At 38.6% G+C, this 21,892-nt stretch overlaps 1 protein-coding gene across 1 annotated transcript in view; it reads right to left on the bottom strand.

The window, feature by feature from the left end:
* The window catches only part of LOC116268635 (uncharacterized protein C3orf67 homolog), a 114,485-nt gene that overhangs the window by 73,343 nt on the left and 19,250 nt on the right, over window positions 1-21,892 (bottom strand). Inside the window, exon 2 of the mRNA XM_031662925.1 lies at window positions 18,778-19,155. Within this exon, the coding sequence (XP_031518785.1) occupies window positions 18,778-19,155 (378 nt within the window). The remainder of the gene's footprint in view (window positions 1-18,777; window positions 19,156-21,892) is intronic.

The following is a 21,892-nucleotide window of genomic DNA, read 5'->3' as shown; positions in this document are numbered from 1 at the left end:
GTACACACTTTCAGGGATGAGCACAGCCCTCTTAAGAGACCACTGAGTTGGCAGTCAATACATACAGTCCCTGTTATTATTATTTTTTCTGCTCATTTTCTCTGTCCCCCTTCTTCCAGTCTTTCATTCATTCTGTAATATGCTAGGAACTGGGAGCATAAAGAAAACAAGACATACTTCTGTCCTCATAGAGTTCACAGTCTACAAAGGGAGACTTGAGAGGTATTATATAACTGGAATTCTAATGTACTGTGAGAAATACAACAACAGAGGTATGAGTAAGATGTCTGCGGAATGCAGCACAGATGTGACTAACCGCCCAGTGGAATTATAGAAAATCTCACAGAAGTCTAAGGTGGCATTTGAGAGTAATTAAATTTGTTGACAAATGGAGTTAGTGGCCTTCAGAAGGACTCCCACCACTGGCAGGCAGTATTGAAGCTGAGGCTGAAGGAATAGGTAGCTGGGATATTCCCTATATTCCACTGCAATAATGGAAATAGATTGATTCATTAATTTATTCTGTAGAAACTTACTGAGACCCTATTATGTGCCAGGTACTGTTGATGCTATATTTGCTTAAAACTCTGCATTTCCATGACTTTATTTCATACAACAGCAAAATGTATTCTGACAACACCTTGGAAGGGGCAGCCAAAATCCAGCGGAGAGAAGAAAGCAACTTTCCCCAGCATCACTAATAAAGCAACTGGTGGTGGAGTCAGGTAATTAACTTAGTCTTCCGAAATGTTTTTGATTTGCAATCTCTTAAATCATTTCAAAATCACCAGAAAGGCTAAATCATTTATTCGTTATTTTTAAGAAGCTTTGCAATAAAGTCTTTGCATTAAAGTGGACTCCAGCACAAGATGTTATCTAACTAAATTACACCACTGCTGAGAGGCAAAGTGGCTTATGTAATACTATCTCTGAAAGGCTCAAAATGTTATGTATAACTCAATTTCATCTCAAAATATCCTTGTAGGAAAGAGGGGAGACATTATCAATCAGATTTGTCCTGGGAACGAGGCAATGGTCTGAAGGCTATACACAATTCAGCTGTGCTCAGATTCGCAGGCCAGTCCTTCGCTCTCCAAGTCATTCAAGTCATTCGTTTTCACTGATCTTTCTCCAGACATTATTGGGAGCCTAAGCCAGTGAAGTTACAAAGACGATTAAGATATGGCCTTGCTTTCACACACCCTACATCTATCAGGGCAATTGAGAGCTACAAAGAAGGAATTCCAAAATAAGGTAGTATATGTTGAGGTATAGTAGTAATGATCACATAGGTCCTTGATAATGATTAAAAGGAAAACTGATAACTCCAGCAAAAACATAAAACATATCAAACAGAAACAACCTTTCAACTTGATGCCCTTCGCCCAATCTATTCCTTAAGCTGCTAGGACAGAATAGTTTAATCAATCAAATATCTGATGATAGAAGTTTGGGAGCCTCAGATAGGAACCAGTTCTGATAAACGTTGGGTGACACAAGGCTAAATCTACAGTGGAGGTGTGGAGAAAAATGAGACATGGCCATGGGATAAGATCAGACCAAGAACCTCACTCTGTTCTTTATGGGTTGAAGAGGAATACAATTGGGAGAAAGCTGGGATGTTACTTTTTTTCTGGAGCCTATAAAATCTGTGAGACTCTTTCAGTATCAGGCTTGCATTGTGACAATGCCTGATAGTCATGGCCCAGGAGACATGATGTTGCAAAAACTTTTAATACAAGGACTATCAAACAATATCCACCTTTGTATTTTTAAAAAATTATTCCCAGTGTAACTTTTTAAAAAAGCACTACTACAAAGGAAATGGTGGCTGTTAGGATATATTATTAAAAACAACATAAGAGAAGGGAGATATACAAAATGGTCTGGCATTTCAGAAAAGAGAAAGACCATTTTGTGGAGGATCAGTTAAACCTTCATAAAGGATGGAGGAGATGGTCCCTAAGAAGGGGCTTGAAGGAGAAGGAGGGCAATATGGCAGCAAGTTCCAACCATCAGGCAGAAAAACAGGGGGCAACCTGGAAGTAGGGAGCTTGTGTTCATATCAAATAATTAAATAGACTATCAAGTAATACTTATACATTACTGTTTCAGCAATGAAGTCAGTAACACTGTTCCAAAGCACCAAGGATAAGAATACCTATAATTTATTCTAAACCTTAAGAGACCAAATGGCTTCCCTTTCCTTGCCCAAGTTTTATTAAAAGTCTAAGATTCTACCAAAAGATATACTCTTAATAGCTTCCAAATGGAAATCGCCCACATGCCCAGCAACAGTAGAACGGATACAAAAAGGATGATACAATCACACAGCGGAACACAATACAGTAGTGAAATGAGTGATGTATTGAATCTCATGAACAAAATGCTAAGTGAGAGAAGCTAGACACAAAAGAGTACATATTGGTAAAATCAAACATGGGGATAATTAGTTGTGAGGAAGGAATAGGGACAGGGAGGGAGCACAATGGGGCTTCTGGGGTGCTGGTCTTGCTCTTTCTTGATCCAGAAGATGGTTACATGGGTGTGTTCACTTCGTGAAAACTCATCAACATATAGGCTTATAACATGCACACTTCTCTCCGATCAACAACAAAGTCTAAGGCTCACTTGTGAATCACTGGAAAATTCAATCTAAACAGTCTCAGCAGGGGAAAAAAAAGCATTTTGTAAATGCAGCTGGGGAGCCAGTATCACTGGTGGTTTGAAATTTATATTTATTAAAACTTTATAGCTGTCATGAGAAAGTTCTGGAAGATGTTTTTGGACCCCAACACGACCGTAGGAAAAGTACTAGAAGTCCATTTTCCAAAGCTAATTTTAAACTTTAACTGCCATTTGAATTCGAGGATTAATCTTCTCTCTATTGCTATTTGCAGACAGTGTTTAATCTCCACAGTGACATTTTAAATAATAGCTGATGGTAAATTAGTGTTCCAGGGCATCTCTTCACTAGCATTCCTGAAAATTTGTTTCAGATTCTTGAGCTAGGCATCACACCCAAGAGTTTAACCTGATTCATTGGTGATGTAGGCCCAATAACAAAAGGAATGGAGAGAAGACAGTAGCCACAAGCACAAGCTGTAAGTGACACATATTTGTGCACATAGTTCATTCACAATGTATGGTAGCTTTTAGCACACGTCTCTACCATGCAAAAGAGTAAATTAAAACTTAAAGACCAAGCCACAGCACAACTTGAAAAATTTTACTAAATTTAAGGGATGCTATATTGAGTTACATAGCAGGAATCAGGAGTTAGGCCATAATCAGCTGGTCAGAATCTAGATCGTGTGCTATGTTCATGGCAGGCACATGGACCTAGGCATAACCAGACTTGATGCTGCCTTTGAATTATCTGTCATAAGCATTTTAGAATGTGACCCTGAAGACATTTCATAAGCCTGGCTCAACTCATACTTCATTAACTATGCATATCACTCACTTAAGAATGTCTCAGGTAGAGGATTCTTGGGTAATTAAATCAACTGGTGGCAAAATTCCTTGTAAAGAGATAGATAAGTTTCTATCTCACACATCTCTCTCTTCTTTGGGGAGGAACATGCATGAAAGGTTTTGTAAAAAGTATTTTTATATTGATGTGCTATATTTATATAGAATAACCTTTTACTCTATGACCTAAATAGAAATATACTTCCATACATTTTGCTGTGATAGCTTGCTAATTTTCAGAAAGAATTCTCTGACAAATAGAACTGAACTCTTCTTACTAACCTTAAAGTGAATTGAAAAACAAATTTTAATTTTCCCACGCCTATCTTCTGAGTTCAGGGTACGTCTCAAGCTTAACAATGAACTATACACTAGAAGGAATATAGTAAAATCAAATTGAATAGGTTTTATACTATATTCAAGGATATGCCATCTACGGGGCAACTGTAGCCTTGTACATGGGACAAGCATAGTAGCCATTCAATAAATGGTAGTTTAAGATATTACTTTAAGAACCAGCAGGAAAATTATTACTGAGACTGTTTACAGAAATGAAAATAGAGGAGGTAAGCCAACTGATATGTCTGGAGTGGGAAGAAGATAACTTTAAGTAAGCTTGAACTGTTTTAGAATGTAAAGCTTTGGTTGAATAATGACAGATATACCAACATTTGTGTGTGCTTTTGCATATTAAAATACTTTAAAGCATAAAGTGGCAAGAGAAGTTAAGTTGTCACATGATCATGGAATTTTTTTCAGTGGCCTCTAATTGGGGGTAGCAGCCCATTGTGGTGGAAGGTGCCCTGGCTTTTCTGTCCCTAACTCCTGGATTTGACACTGCTTTGTCACAATCTAGACAACAGTGAGGTGGAGTCTTTCTGCTTCCTTGTCTGTCAAACAGGAACAATAAGGCCTCTTGTGAGGGTTGGAGATAAAGACGAGATAAAGTAAGGAGCACCTTGTAGAAGGCCTGGTATATGGGAGATACCTCAAACCATTAAAGTCACATAAAAGCTTCTGAGTCAAGGACTTCAGATCTCAGTGCTTTTAGGAAATACACTCAGCTTAGTACCTTTTCCATGAAGAGGTGAATACGACTTGCTCCTATTTAAAACCTGGAAAACCAAGACAGCAGAGAAGATAAATGTCTTCAATAAACATTTGATGAGTAGGATGCTAACCTCAGCACTAGAATATTAAAGAATTGACAGTGAACCATCAAAGTGTTGGCTAAACAGTCAACTCATACTTCTGATAGCACCTTAATGTCTGTCAATTCTTTCTAACTACAATTTCTGAAACTTTTGAGAACTTGAAATTTCTCCTCTTCATTAGAATAATGGGCGCATCTTTGCATACCAAGCTGCTCAGAAACGGAGATATCAAAATGTCTTAGTGACTTCTGCTATTCCATACCATTACCCAAAACTTGAACCATAATTCCATTTTACTTATTTAAAAATACTTCTACTCCACACCGTTTTGCCTTTGCAACCATTACATTAAACATTAGCTACAAAGAAAATGAAAGAAACAAACCGTTCTGTAGCACAGCAAGGCTTCAGTCTGAAAAATACTTAAAAAGAAAGCAGAGGGATAGGAACAAGTTACACCTGGAAAATTTCTATGCCTAATTCAAATACTTTTTACTGGCAGTGGAAATGTTATTTAATCACCAAATTCTGCAGTTTTAGCAATATCCCCAGCAGTGCACTGACGGACAAAACTGAGATAATGACCTTGTCTTTTCTGAGACAAGAAATGAGTGCAGTTTTGACAAAACATCAAATATCAGACTGTTTTCCAAAAGCTATTGGTAGGAGTGTCCCACTTAGTAAAGGAAACATTGTCACCATGGTTAGCATTATGGTTTATGAACTGCTACTAGTTCTGCCCAAATTCAATTCAAGACCTCAAGCAGGAAGCTACACTTCTGCAACTTAGCTGTGTGAACAAGGTAGATACACAGAGGGTGGTCTCTGGGGAATGATCAGAGAGACACTGCTTCCTGCTTATAAATAAATATTTTTCTTTCTTTAGGGTATCCCTGAGAACATGCCAATATGTTACCTGGCAGAAGGCGCACAGAAATTCACTCTGTTAGCACTTGATTCAACTATAAATAGCGAGCAGGAAGCACACAACCACAGAGCCACCACCCTTACAGAACAGTATCTGTAATTAATTTATGGAATTTTATGAATTTGAAAAGGTTTCATTTGCTTTAGAATGCCAGTCATACTGGTTTATATTTTTGCCTAACCACTCAGCAAAAGGTAGAAGAAAGTATACTTCAGATTAGGGGCTAGGTGTTCTACATGCGCTATCTAATTTTACACTCAAAACAACCCTGTGGGATAGGTATTATTTTCTCCATTTTATAGATGAGGTAACTGAGGCTCAAGGACATTGAGAAATGTGTCCAATGTTGCATAGATAAGAAAGAACAAAGCCAGGACTCAACTCCAGGCCTGTCTGATTCCAGCTGGTGCTCTGAGCCATGGGGTCCACTGCTTTTGACTTTTCAGTCATGGAGAATGAAAATGTAGATAGCTTTGACAGAGGGTTCTGTTTGGGGAAGGCTGTTTATCAAGTGACCCAGGGCAGCATGAGGCCAGTGGGCACATGTGGTAGAAACTGCTAAAGGAGGGAGAACCACCCCTAAGTGAACCTGCACAGTTGTCCAGGGCAATGAACATATGTCTAACACACAGGGTGACCTGACTCTGAAACAGGTGTTTTGAAATAATGCAATGTTGTTGTAGCTGAAGGGAGAGAAGGGTCAGAAAGACATTTATGGATTCTTCAAACAATGGGGTATTGTTGGAAAAACAGTTGCAAATGGCACATTTGAGTGGCAAATGGGAAGAGAGACAGATGGCTTCAACAAAGAGTATTATATACCCTAGAAAAGGCAGAATTTTATATAATGAAACAATGCTTTAAAAATACTAAAATAATTTACAAATTCATTTTTTTCTCTAAGTTTATAGAGCACAAATTGCAGAGACTTTTATTACTTTAAAAAATGTGATGATAGATTTTCTCCAATACTGAGTTCAAATATATCAGGGCAGAAATGAAACTAATTCTTTTACATTATCCAAAGGAAATAGCTTGATAATTAAAGGGAAAAATGTTCTCACACTATTCTATGGCCTAAAATATATTCAAAAGTGTCCTTCCATAATTCAGTTTTGACTTTCAAAAATGGAGACGTGAAGGTTAAAGTCAAAAGTTACATGGCTCATTTTACAATTCTTTTCCTATTAAAAGTCATGTCTCTTTTTTTTCTAAAGAGAATACCTGAATTTATAATTGGTAGCATGTTTGGTCTTTCTTATGAAACTAAGCATTCTTCAGTAAGCTCAAACGTTTTCTGGAGCTACAAAGCCTGTTACATAAGTCTTTTGTTTGTTTGTTTAAAGAAACACATAATGACATTTGCCAGTTTAAAATGATTCGTTCAAAATTGTTTGAATACAGTTATACGTGGGAAAAAGTTTAATTACCAGCTATCTACATGGTTGCAATATTACCCAGAGGGTTGTACTTCTTTCTTAATTAAAAATATTTGAACCTAATAATAGATAACTCTATTAAAATATGAATAAAACATTGCAAGAACAAGTTTACCAAGCAGTTAGCAAATCATTTTCAGTAAGCATTCCTTAAGAATTACTAGTACTCTTCCATATCATGGGATTAGGACAGTTCTCTTGTATCTCCTTTTGTAAGAGTCTTATTTTCCTTTGTCTTCAAGTTGCTTCACATTGGCACTTTGCAAGAGCACAGATTTTCAATGGGATGCCTACTTACAATTCCTGATTGCAGTACCTTGATTGCTAAGTTGACGGCTAAGTTCCTTCCACGGTCTTTCACAGTACTTATCATGGTTTATAATTAATTCACGAACAATTTGTTTATGTCTACCTCCCAACAGACATGTAAACCTCTGAGGAAAGAGGCCTTATCTGTCTTAGTCAACTGTTACATGTCTAGCACCTGGGAGAATATCTGGCCTGGTAGGTGCTCAATAGAAAAGGAGATGTTCTTACTTATCCAGAAGTAGAGCCAAAAGAGCTGTATTCCATCATCTAGAGGGCCTTTATTTTAGAGACACAGCTTAGGTGATAGAAATCATCAACATGTTAGTGCTCTAAATATATGAACTACAATGCTAGCCAGCAAAGATGATTTTGCACCTACATTCATAGTAATATTAGAAAGACTTCTAGTCCCACAATCTTTCTCAAAATTTTCTTCTTGCATCAAGGACATTTCCTATGACTCACACTAATAGTATCCTTCTAGGCCTGACTGGACTTATGATGTCTGTGTTAGAGTTCAATACCGGAGCTACAATAGTCAAAGCATTAAATCTTAACTACCATGAAATAAAGAAAAACTTCCATTCAAATTAAGTCCATCTGTGGGGGAAATCAGGCAAGAAAAAAGAAATAACAGGCATCCAGACTGGAAAGGAAGAAGTAACCTATCTCTATTTGCAATGACATGATCTTGCATATAGACACACCACATGAAATTAAAAAAAAAAAAACTACTAGAAGTAATAAATTCACCAAGGTTTCAAGATACAAAATCAACATACAAAAATCAATTGTATTTCTATACATTAGCAATGAACAAAATAAAATTAAGAAAACAATTCCATTCACCATAGCATCAAAAAGAATAAAACACTTAGAAATAAAAGATGGCAATATTTCCCAAACTGATCTACAGATTCAGTGCAATCCTTACCAAAATCCCAGCTGCCTTTTTCACAGAAATTGACAAGGTGATCCTCAAATTCATGTGGAAATGCAAGGGACCCAGCATAGCAAAAACAATGAAGAAAAGGAAGAGCAAAGTGGAAGGCTTCACATTTATTGATTTCAAAGCTTACTATAGAGCTACAGTAATCAAGACAGTGTGGTATTGGCATATGAATAGGTATATAGATCAATGGAATAGAATTGGGAGACCAGAAAAACAACTCTTACATGCACGGTCAATTTAATGGGGAAAACATAGTCATTTCAAAAAATGGTTCTGGGACAACTGGATATTTATGCAAAAAAAAAGAAAAAAAAATAGGTGGACCCATCCCCCAACACCACATATGAAAAATTAGATCAGGTCTACAGAGGTGCTCCTCTGGTACATTTTCAGTTTATCTTACAAGTCATCAACTGTCTATTCCAGCTTGGCTACCAATCTCTCAGCAAACTCAGCACAGGTCTCTTCTTGAGTTTATCAGCAAGAATCTTGATCTCGGGGGGGCGGAGCAAGATGGCCGAATAGGAACAGCTCCAGTCTCCAACTCCCAGTGCGAGCGACACAGAAGACCCGTGATTTCTGCATTTTCAACTGAGGTACTGGGTTCATCTCACTAGGGAGTGCCGGACAATCGGTGCTGGTCAGCTGCTGCAGCCTGACCAGTGAGAGCTGAAGCAGGGCGAGGCATCGCCTCACCTGGGAAGCACAAGGGGGAAGGGAATCCCTTTTCCTAGCCAGGGGAACTGAGACACACAACACCTGGAAAATTGGGTAACTCCCACCCCAATACTGCGCTTTAAGGAAACGGGCACACCAGGAGATTATATCCCACACCTGGCCGGGAGGGTCCCACACCCACGGAGCCTCCCTCATTGCTAGCACAGCAGTCTGTGATCTACCGGCAAGGCAGCAGCGAGGCTGGGGGAAGGGCGCCCGCCATTGCTGAGGCTTAAGTAGGTAAACAAAGCTGCTGGGAAGCTCGAACTGGGTGGAGCTCACAGCAACTCAAGGAAACCTGCCTGTCTCTGTAGATTCCACCTCTGGGGACAGGGCACAGTAAACAATAACAAACACAGCAGAAACCTCTGCAGACGCAAACGACTCTGTCTGACAGCTTTGAAGAGAGCAGTGGATCTCCCAACACGGAGGTTGAGATCTGAGAAGGGACAGACTGCCTGTTCAAGTGGGTCCCTGACCCCTGAGTAGCCTAACTGGGAGACATCTCCCACTAGGGGCAGTCTGACACCCCACACCTCACAGGGTGGAGTACACCCCTGAGAGGAAGCTTCCAAAGCAAGAATCAGACAGGTACACTCGCTGTTCAGAAATATTCTATCTTCTGCAGCCTCTGCTGCTGACACCCAGGCAAACACAGTCTGGAGTGGACCTCAAGCAATCTCCAACAGACCTACAGCTGAGGGTCCTGACTGTTAGAAGGAAAACTATCAAACAGGAAGGACACCTACACCAAAACCCCATCAGTACGTCACCATCATCAAAGACCAGAGGCAGATAAAACCACAAAGATGGGGAAAAAGCAGGGCAGAAAAGCTGGAAATTCAAAAAATAAGAGCACATCTCCCCCGGCAAAGGAGCGCAGCTCATCACCAGCAATGGATCAAAGTTGGACGGAGAATGACTTTGACGAGATGAGAGAAGAAGGCTTCAGTCCATCAAACGTCTCAGAGCTAAAGGAGGAATTACGTACCCAGCACAAACAAACTAAAAATCTTGAAAAAAAAGTGGAAGAATTGATGGCTAGAGTAATTAATGCAGAGAAGGTCATAAACGAAATGAAAGAGATGAAAACCATGACACGAGAAATACGTGACAAATGCACAAGCTTCAGTAACCGACTCGATCAACTGGAAGAAAGAGTATCAGCGATTGAGGATCAAATGAATGAAATGAAGTGAGAAGAGAAACCAAAAGAAAAAAGAAGAAAAAGAAATGAACAAAGCCTGCAAGAAGTATGGGATTATGTAAACAGACCAAATCTACGTCTGACTGGGGTGCCTGAAAGTGAGGGGGAAAATGGAACCAAGTTGGAAAACACTCTACAGGATATCATCCAGGAGAACTTCCCCAACCTAGTAGGGCAGGCCAACATTCAAATTCAGGAAATACAGAGACCGCCACAAAGATACTCCTCGAGAAGAGCAACTCCAAGACACATAATTGCCAGATTCACCAAAGGTGAAATGAAGGAAAAAATCTTAAGGGCAGCCAGAGAGAAGGTCGGGTTACCCACAAAGGGAAGCCCATCAGACTAACAGCAGATCTCTCGGCAGAAACTCTACAAGCCAGAAGAGAGTGGGGGCCAATATTCAACATTCTTAAAGAAAAGAATTTTCAACCCAGAATTTCATATCCAGCCAAACTAAGTTTCATAAGTGAAGGAGAAATAAAATCCTTTACAGATAAGCAAATGCTTAGAGATTTTGTCACCACTAGGCCTGCCTTACAAGAGACCCTGAAGGAAGCACTCAACATGGAAAGGAACAACCGGTACCAGCCATTGCAAAAACATGCCAAAATGTAAAGACCATCGAGGCTAGGAAGAAACTGCATCAACTAACGAGCAAAATAACCAGTTAATATCATAATGGCAGGATCAAGTTCACACATAACAATCTTAACCTTAAATGTAAATGGACTAAATGCTCCAATGAAAAGACACAGACTGGCAAACTGGATAAAGAGTCAAGACCCATCAGTCTGCTGTATTCAGGAGACCCATCTCACACGCAGAGACATACATAGGCTCAAAATAAAGGGATGGAGGAAGATTTACCAAGCAAATGGAGAACAAAAAAAAGCAGGGGTTGCAATCCTAGTCTCTGATAAAACAGACTTTAAACCATCAAAGATCAAAAGAGACAAAGAAGGCCATTACATAATGGTCAAGGGATCAATTCAACAGGAAGAGCTAACTATCCTAAATATATATGCACCCAATACAGGAGCACCCAGATTCATAAAGCAAGTCCTTAGAGACTTACAAAGAGACTTAGACTCCCATACAATAATAATGGGAGACTTCAACACTCCACTGTCAACATTAGACAGATCAACAAGACAGAAAGTTAACAAGGATATCCAGGAATTGAACTCATCTCTGCAGCAAGCAGACCTAATAGACATCTATAGAACTCTCCACCCCAAATCAACAGAATATACATTCTTCTCAGCACCACATCGCACTTACTCCAAAATTGACCACATAATTGGAAGTAAAACACTCCTCAGCAAATATAAAAGAACAGAAATTATAACAAACTGTCTCTCAGACCACAGTGCAATCAAACTAGAACTCAGGACTAAGAAACTCAATCAAAACCGCCCAACTACATGGAAACTGAACAACCTGCTCCTGAATGACTACTGGGTACATCACGAAATGAAGGCAGAAATAAAGATGTTCTTTGAAACCAATGAGAACAAAGATACAACATACCAGAATCTCTGAGACACATTTAAAGCAGTGTGTAGAGGGAAATTTATAGCACTAAATGCCCACAAGAGAAAGCAGGAAAGATCTAAAATTGACACTCTAACATCGCAATTAAAAGAACTAGAGAAGCAAGAGCAAACACATTCGAAAGCTAGCAGAAGGCAAGAAATAACTAAGATCAGAGCAGAACTGAAGGAGATAGAGACACAAAAAACTCTCCACAAAATCAATGAATCCAGGAGTTGGTTTTTTGAAAAGATCAACAAAATTGACAGACTGCTAGCAAGACTAATAAAGAAGAAAAGAGAGAAGAATCAAATTGACGCAATAAAAAATGATATAGGGGATATCACCACCGACCCCACAGAAATACAAACTACCATCAGAGAATACTATAAACACCTCTACGCAAATAAACTGGAAAATCTAGAAGAAATGGATAATTTCCTGGACACTTACACTCTTCCAAGACTAAACCAGGAAGAAGTTGAATCCCTGAATAGACCAATAGCAGGCTCTGAAATTGAGGCAATAATTAATAGCCTACCAACCAAAAAAAGTCCAGGACCAGATGGATTCACAGCCGAATTATACCGGAGGTACAGGGAGGAGCTGGTACCATTCCTTCTGAAACTATTCTAACCAACAGAAAAAAAGGGAATCCTCCCTAACTCATTTTATGAGGCCAACATCATCCTGATACCAAAGCCTGGCAGAGACACAACAAAAAAAGAGAATTTTAGACCAATATCCCTGATGAACATCGATGCAAAAATCCTCAATAAAATACTGGCAAACCGGATTCAACAACACATCAAAAAGCTTATCCACCATGATCAAGTGGGCTTCATCCCTGGGATGCAAGGCTGGTTCAACATTCGCAAATCAATAAACATAATCCAGCATATAAACAGAACCAAAGACAAGAACCACATGATTATCTCAATAGATGCAGAAAAGGCTTTTGACAAAATTCAACAGCCCTTCATGCTAAAAACGCTCAATAAATTCGGTATTGATGGAACGTACCTCAAAATCATAAGAGCTATTTATGACAAACCCACAGCCAATATCATACTGAATGGGCAAAAACTGGAAAAATTCCCTTTGAAAACTGGCACAAGACAGGGATGCCCTCTCTCACCACTCCTATTCAACATAGTGTTGGAAGTTCTGGCTAGGGCAATTAGGCAAGAGAAAGAAATCAGGGGTATTCAGTTAGGAAAAGAAGAAGTCAAATTGTCCCTGTTTGCAGATGACATGATTGTATATTTAGAAAACCCCATTGTCTCAGCCCAAAATCTCCTTAAGCTGATAAGCAACTTCAGCAAAGTCTCAGGATACAAAATTAATGTGCAAAAATCACAAGCATTCTTATACACCAATAACAGACAAACACAGAGCCAAATCATGAATGAACTTCCATTCACAATTGCTTCAAAGAGAATCAAATACCTAGGAATCCAACTTACAAGGGATGTAAAGGACCTCTTCAAGGAGAACTACAAACCACTGCTCACTGAAATAAAAGAGGACACAAACAAATGGAAGAACATACCATGCTCATGGATAGGAAGAATCAATATCGTGAAAATGGCCATACTGCCCAAGGTAATTTATAGATTCAATGCCATCCCCATCAAGCTACCAATGAGTTTCTTCACAGAATTGGAAAAAACTGCTTTAAAGTTCATATGGAACCAAAAAAGAGCCCGCATCTCCAAGACAATCCTAAGTCAAAAGAACAAAGCTGGAGGCATCACGCTACCTGACTTCAAACTATACTACAAGGCTACAGTAACCAAAACAGCATGGTACTGGTACCAAAACAGAGATATAGACCAATGGAACAGAACAGAGTCCTCAGAAATAATACCACACATCTACAGCCATCTGATCTTTGACAAACCTGAGAGAAACAAGAAATGGGGAAAGGATTCCCTATTTAATAAGTGGTGCTGGGAAAATTGGCTAGCCATAAGTAGAAAGCTGAAAGTGGATCCTTTCCTTACTCCTTATACGAAAATTAATTCAAGATGGATTAGAGACTTAAATGTTAGACCTAATACCATAAAAATCCTAGAGGAAAACCTAGGTAGTACCATTCAGGACATAGGCATGGGCAAAGACTTCATGTCTAAAACACCAAAAGCAATGGCAGCAAAAGCCAAAATTGACAAATGGGATCTCATTAAACTAAAGAGCTTCTGCACAGCAAAAGAAACTACCATCAGAGTGAACAGGCAACCCACAGAATGGAAGAAAATTTTTGCAATCTACTCATCTGACAAAGGGCTAATATCCAGAACCTACAAAGAACTCAAACAAATTTACAAGAAAAAAACAAACAGCCCCATCAAAAAGTGGGCAAAGGATATGAACAGACATTTCTCAAAAGAAGACATTCATACAGCCAACAGACACATGAAAAAATACTCATCATCACTGGCCATCAGAGAAATGCAAATCAAAACCACAATGAGATACCATCTCACACCAGTTAGAATGGCAATCATTAAAAAGTCAGGAAACAACAGGTGCTGGAGAGATTGTGGAGAAATAGGAACATTTTTACACTGTTGGTGGGATTGTAAACTAGTTCAACCATTATGGAAAACAGTATGGCGATTCCTCAAGGATCTAGAACTAGATGTACCATATGACCTAGCCATCCCATTACTGGGTATATACCCAAAGGATTATAAATCATGCTGCTATAAAGACACATGCACACATATGTTTACTGCAGCACTCTTCACAATAGCAAAGACTTGGAATCAACCCAAATGTCCATCAGTGACAGACTGGATTAAGAAAATGTGGCACATCTACACCATGGAATACTATGCAGCCATAAAAAAGGATGAGTTTGTGTCCTTTGTAGGGACATGGATGCAGCTGGAAACCATCATTCTTAGCAAACTATTACAAGAACAGAAAACCAAACACCGCATGTTCTCACTCATAGGTGGGAATTGAACAATGAGATCACTTGGACTCGGGAAGGGGAACATCACACACTGGGGCCTATCATGGGGAGGGGGGAGGGGGGAGGGGGGAGGGATTGCATTGGGAGTTATACCTGATGTAAATGACGAGTTGATGGGTGCTGACGAGTTGATGGGTGCAGCACAGCAACATGGCACAAGTATACATATGTAACAAACCTGCACGTTATGCACATGTACCCTAGAACTTAAAGTATAATAATAATAATAATAATAATAATAAAAAGAAAAAAAAAGAAAAATTAGATCAAAATAGATCATAGAAATAAACTTAAAAGCTAAAGTTATAAAATGCTTAGAAGAAAACACAGGAATAAATCTTTGTGGCCTTGGATTAGGCAGTTGTTTCATAGCTACAATTCCAAGTGCACAAGCAACAGAAGAAAAAAAAATAGGTAAACTGAATTTCATCAAAATTAAAAACTTTTGTGCTTCAAAAGACATCATAAAGAAATGCATAGAAAACCCACAGAATAAAAGAAAATACCTGCAAATCATATATCTAATAAGGGACTTTTACCTAAAATAAATATAAAGAACTCCTACAACTGAACAATAAAAAGACAACTCAATTTAAAAATAGGCCAAGGATTTGAATATGCATTTCTCCAAAAGAGATATGCAAATGGCTAATGAGCACATGAGAAGATGCTCAACATCATTAGTCATGAGGGAAATGGATATCAAAATTACAGTAAGATACCACTTCACACCCACTAGAAAGGCCTTAATGTAAAAAATAGACAAGAAACATTGACTAGGACACGGAGACACTGGAACCCTTGTGCATTCCTGGTTGGAATGTAAAATGGTGCAGCTACTTTGGAGAAAGTTTGGCATTTCCTCAAAAGTTAAACATAGAGTTCCATATGACCCAGAAATTCCACTCCTAGGTGTATATACTCAAGAGTATTGAAAACATATACCCAGGTGAAAACTTGCACACAAATGTTCATAACAGTATCATTCATAACTGCCAAAAAGTAGACACCACTCAGATGTCCATCAACTGATAAATGAATGAACAAATACGGCATATCCATACCATGGGTCCAGGTGTAAAAAGGAATGAAGTGATGCAACATGGATGAACCTTGAAAACAGTATGCTAAATGAAAGCGGTCATACACAAAAGGCCACATATTATATGATTCTATTTATATGAAATGTCCAGAATAGGCAAATCCATACAGACAAAAAATAAATTAGTGGTTGTCAAGAGTTTATGGGGAGGAGTAATGGGGAGTAACTACTACTGGGTATGGGGCTTCTTTTGGGATGCTGAAAATGATCTAAAATTAGATAGTGGTGATGGTTGCACAACTCTGTGAACACACTAAAAACCAGTGAATTGTACACTTTAAGAGGATGAATTCTATGTTGTGTGAATTTAGTCTCAATAAAGTAGTTATTTTTAAAAAGTCACCCCATGGGTCTCTGGGATCTGGGGAAAAATCCCTTTGTGAGTTAGTAAGCATACAGCACTCTGAGGAAACTCATTTTCATAGATTCTTAGCTGCAAATACCAAGTGGAGAAAATGCTGTTGTCTAAAAGGTGTCTATGGAAGAACACTCCATTCTCATTGTAAATTTGCTTTGAAATGAGGCGCACTGCTTTATGACTTCAATTATTTTGTATCCTGTTAAACTAAGATGATCACATTCACAAATGTGAGCCATAGATGGTAATGATCATGTGGGCCGAGATACAACTTTTTTTTTTTTTTTTTTTGAGACAAGGTCTTGCCTGTCATCCAGGCTGGAGTGTAGTGGTGTGATCATGGCTCAGTGCAGCCTTGAACTCCCGGGCTCAAAAATTCCTCCTATCTCAGCCTTCCAAGTAGCTGGGACTACAGGTGCATATCATCATGTGAAAAAAAATTTTTTTCTTTATTTTTTTTTTTGTAGAGAAGAGGTCTTACTCTGTTGACCAGGCTGTCTCCAACTCCTGGGCTCCAGTGATCCTCCTGCCTCAGCTGCCCAAAGTGCTGGGATTACAGGTGTCAGCCACCACACCCAGCTGAGACACAACATTTTATTGGTCTGAGTTTTGATACTGAGTTCAAACTTCTCTGCACGTATGGGAAGCAAGGCCTTTATACCTTTAACCCCTCAAAGATTAAGTTCCTTCCCCTTCTTCATCCCTTTGAAATGATTGCTCTGAGTCAGTCTCCTTAACGTAAAATGGAATGAGTATTCTCATAGTGTTCTTTTGAGGAAGAAGAGACATACCAGGCTTGTGCTTTGTGGGTTCTGGAAACTGTCTTATCAGAAAAGCCTCTTAAATGAAGATAACAGGTGAGAGTAAGTCCCTGGCTCTTCCTCCAAACTTTGGTCTCTTTGTTCCTTTTATTATTTCCTGGTATTATTAGAGAGAACTATTTTTTAGGTAGTGTACTTTGTTGAGTACTTCAAGTTCATTTGTGCCTGAAGTTTCCAAACTTATCTTTGTGCACTGGTTCTACTTCTACAGAAAAAATAAAACGATCGAAAATCATTAAGTTTTTGGATATACAGGATGACAGACTCTATCTAATAGAAGGTAGTGGACAAGAAATTAGGGAGGAACCTAACTGGAATGCTTCTCAAAGACTTGCTTTGTTTCTGTTTTTGGCAGCCCAGTATTGGCTGCAGTCAAGTGAAGCAGTACCATAGAATAAATCTATAAGGCTAGTCTATTAGCTACACTCAAATTCATTAGCATAACCAAAGGAAAAAAATTACAATTAGGTGGAGCAAGAACGTTTGTTTTACAAAAGTTTTCAAAAATGAAAAACATGCAAAAAATTACTGACAACTTTCATCCTAAATCACCACAAAGCAAATACATTTTCACTAGATTAAGTGATTTACTATTTTCTCATGTACACAAACACATACAAAGACAAGCGCACACATGCATGTGATCGAAAAAGAGGAACACATTTCAGTTCTATCTTTGGATGTTTCTTGAGAGAGGCATCAGTTCTACAAGACTTAACCCATGTTTATGCCGCATAGCAGGCTGGATATGGGCAACAGTTCTAGAGTCAGCATCTAGATTCAAGTTGTCCCTCCTCAACTAACTAGCTGTTGTCCTTGAACAAACTGCATAACCATTCTAAACTTAAGTTTCCTTATCTGAAAATGATGTGCGAATAATGGCAGCCCTTATCTTGCAGGGTTGCTGTGAGGATTAAGTGGAGTACTTCATGGAACAGGGCTTGGCACAGTGACTGGCACATGATCAATGTTCACAAAATATTAGCCACTTCTATTTTGCTGATGATAATGATGAATATATCTACTACCTATGCCAGGTAACAATTAATCCACTCTAACTTGCTTAGAACATAATTGAACCAAAACTTTACAATGCAACACCCACAGAATATTTAGGACATGAAACATAAAGAAAATCTTTAATGTTTTAAAAAATGGAATATACATGTCATTTGTTCTGCATAGCCTCATTTGTTTTCTAGTTTCTAAGTGCAGCTTATAGGGGAATTGAAGGAAGAAAAGTACTAATATAGGAAGGAAAAACTCAATCTGATGGACATGAATACAGCCACCAAACTAGCTGAGGGATTTATTCGATGACACTGCTTTACTGTTAACCTTCACTCATATCATTTATTATTTGGGGAACTGCTGTAGAGAGACCAGAAAGTGAATAGAATAATGATGTTTTTACGGCTCCTAATGTAGATTGTTATTGAAAATTTGTCAATTTTACTGGCAAGCTTTTCGCTGAAAAATAAGATCATCATTTATAATTTGCAGGCAGTGATAACTACAAATTATGGGAAGTAACTAGAAAATAAAATAACTGCTATGATGAAAATTACATAATTATCTTTCTCATTAAAAACATGAGGTATTCTATTATCCTTGGGATGTGCAGTAGACTCTTTAACAGCTGCTGTTACCAAACTAAAACACATTAGAATAAGAAAGAAAATACAATACTGATCACCCAAATGATGAAAAAGAGATACTGCTAAAAACATGTGTGCAACAGAACGGAACACAGCAGGATGCATTGCCAGCATCTGTAAACCACACGGAACCACTTACAGATGCTTCGGGGATCGAGCTCAGCCTTTCCCCTGAGATTTCTTTCAGGGAGGTTTTGTTTAGTGAAGCTGGCACTTGCTGGGCTGGTAGGTCCTTCGCTTTGATTACAGGGTCTGGAGTTTTCTGACAGGATCCACACCTTCTTCCAGTTGGAGAAAAGCATGTTGTAGGCAACAAACTCATTTGAAAGTTGTTTCTATCTATTTGCTCTGCCGAGGAATCCTGGCTTTCTGTTGCTCCTGCTTCTGTGTAGGTGCTCTTTAGATATTCCTTACTTGTCTGCTTTGCAGCCTCCCCCAGCAGGCTCTCTGATGTTAACTGAGTTAACTCCGAAGGACCAGTTGTTGGGCCTCGAGAACCCTGGATACTGTGGTCACCCTATGTTGGGGAACAAAGTAAAAATCATTTTGAGCAGAAATTTGCAGTGAATAAGTTACTGAGTACAAGTTCTTAATAAATTCATATTTTCTATGAATAAAGCAAAAGCACGTATATGTAGATTTTACTTTAATCGGCAAAGAAAAACATGAGTAACTAAAAGTAGCAATGCAAATAGGTATAAACCATTTGCTAAAATGTCCTGCTATATAGTATTTGGTCTGGATAAGGCATATTTTTTACTCATGAATAACAAGAGAACATTTAAGAAGTAAAAATGTCTAAAAGAAGAGAATCCAGAGCAAGTCATCTAAAACATCTAAGAATCCTATACTTTGACTTTCTGGTAAGTTAACTCCATGGAAAAAGAAATAACTAGAACTTACGGTATTTAGCCTACTTAAGCAGAGAAATGGTACTCTATTAATAAATACAAGTGGGCCTAGGGAAGCATTTTTACCTTATTGTAGGGCAGTTTTGTTTTTCAAGAGCAATAGATAATGGAACATGTTTTATAAAGTATTTTTCTTACTGAAAATTTTAGTTTTAGAAAGGTATTTTTCCACAAAATGTGAACCTCATTAAATATAAATACTTGGAAAGCTGACAATGAAAGCTACAATAATTTTACAAGTCCATAGTTCTGTGATTATCCATAGAAATGCAAAAGTTTAAATTTAAAAAATCTGATAAAGGAAGAATTACAAACATGAAATCAATGGTAATGAAAGTAGATAACGAAAATGAGAAATGTAGTGCTATTTCAATTGATAGATTTTTATGTTATAAAATAATACATTTAAACTGTGTGATCACTGCATGTACTTGTCATGGTAGATTCTTCCAATTTGACTAATTTATTGAAATATATATGGCGGGGCACAGTGGCTCATGCCTGTAATCCCAGCACCTTGGGAGGCCAAGGCAGGTGGATCACCTGAGGTTGGGAGTTCGAGACCAGCCTAACAAACATGGAGAAACCCCGTCTCTACTAAAAAAAATACAAAATTAGCTGGGTGTGGTGATGCATGCCTGTAATCCCAGCCACTCGGGAGGCCGAGGCAGGAGAATCGCTTGAACCCGGGAGGCGGAGGTTGCAGTGAGGCGAGATCGCACCATTGTACCCCAGCCTGGGCAACAAGAGCGAAACTCCATCTAAAAACAAACAAACAAACAAACAAAAAACAACCAACCAAACAAAAAATATAATAAATGGATGTGAAATGATAGAATAGAGAAAAAACAAAAAAGCAGAGAACATTTTGAAGACATTATTTGGTGTCTGACAATGCGTATCTTAACATTCAGTTTCAGTAAGCTATTCCTTCACCCTTCAATTTATAGACATACAGAACCCAGCATCTAATTATTTCTAAGGGTTGGCATTTTAAAAACAAATATTTGGGTGACTGATTGGACTGTTCAATTTCTTCCTGAATGTTTGACCATCATAGACACTCAACATAATGATTACAATCTCTGGTGAAATCTTCCTTACAGAAGTGAAGCATGGGTAAAAGTGAGAGAGTTTGCTCTCGGTTGGACAAGGGACAAGGGAGAGATCTACAAAAGCTTTTAATTACAGGGGATCTAGCTTATTCACTATTCTGTCTTCCTTTCTTCCTCATCACGGGCCAAGTTCATCTAGGTGCTACAGATGCTTGGAGTGTAATGATAGACCAGAACATAATCCCTGCCATCCAGGGACTGTATTCTGAAGGCAAAGAGGAGTCACTGTGTGAAGCAGGGGAATGTCACAATGACACACAATAGAAGGCATGGGTACATGTTTATGGCTACTGTTTGTAGAGTGTCTGGGTTGGCTTGTGGAGACAGTAGAACTGGAGGCCAATCAGTAGACTATTGTATTGTTGTTATTAGGATTATTGAGGTGCCTGAATTAAGGCAATGGCAGTGATGATAGAGAAGCTGGACTGGTTTGAGAATTCAAGTCAGTATGTCAAAGGCAAAGTACGTCATACTGAGTAATTCTTGCAGTCTCTTACACAGAGTATGAGATCCCTAACCCCTGCCCCGTTATATTTTTTTCTTCTTGTGAAATGTAGTTGAGATTAGCAGACAACTGTGCTCTCAAGAAAGTTCCAAGGTTGGACTTCAAAAAGCTCCAGGAAATTAAAAGATAAAAATAAAAAACATAAACTTTATTTCTCAACATAAGTTCCACCAAGGTCAAGTCACTTTTGTAAGCCATGATGCTAGCCATTTAGTCCATCCCTAAGAAACTGAGGATGCTGGGAATATAACCACGCCAATGCAGTCTTTTTTTATATTATTAACTGAAAAAAAGGGTGCCTCTTAAAGATTTTTAAGATTATAAAACAAAAAGGAGTCAGAAGGAGCCAAATCAGGGTTATAAGGTGGATACCTAATAATTTCCCAACAAAACTCTTGCAAAATTGACCTTTTTTGATGAAAGGAGTGAGCAGGAGCATTGTCGTGGTGGAGAAAGACTGTGGGGAAGCTTTTGTGGGTGTTTTTCAGCCAAAGCTTCGGCTAACTTCTCAACCCACTCTTATAATAAGCAGATGTTCTTGTTCTTTCACCCTCCGAAAAGTCAACAAGCAAAATGCCTTGAGCAATGCCCAAAACCATTGCCATGACCTTTGCTGCTGACTGGTCCACTTGTGCTTTGACTGGGCCACTCCCACCTCTTGGTAGCTATTGCTCTGCTTGTGCTTTGTCTTCAGGATCATAGTGGTAAAGCCATGTTTCTTCT

The sequence above is a fragment of the Papio anubis genome, chromosome 2, assembly GCF_008728515.1.
Source record: "Papio anubis isolate 15944 chromosome 2, Panubis1.0, whole genome shotgun sequence".
Classification (NCBI taxonomy): domain Eukaryota; kingdom Metazoa; phylum Chordata; class Mammalia; order Primates; family Cercopithecidae; genus Papio; species Papio anubis.
This window is presented reverse-complemented; position numbering and strand designations above follow the sequence as displayed.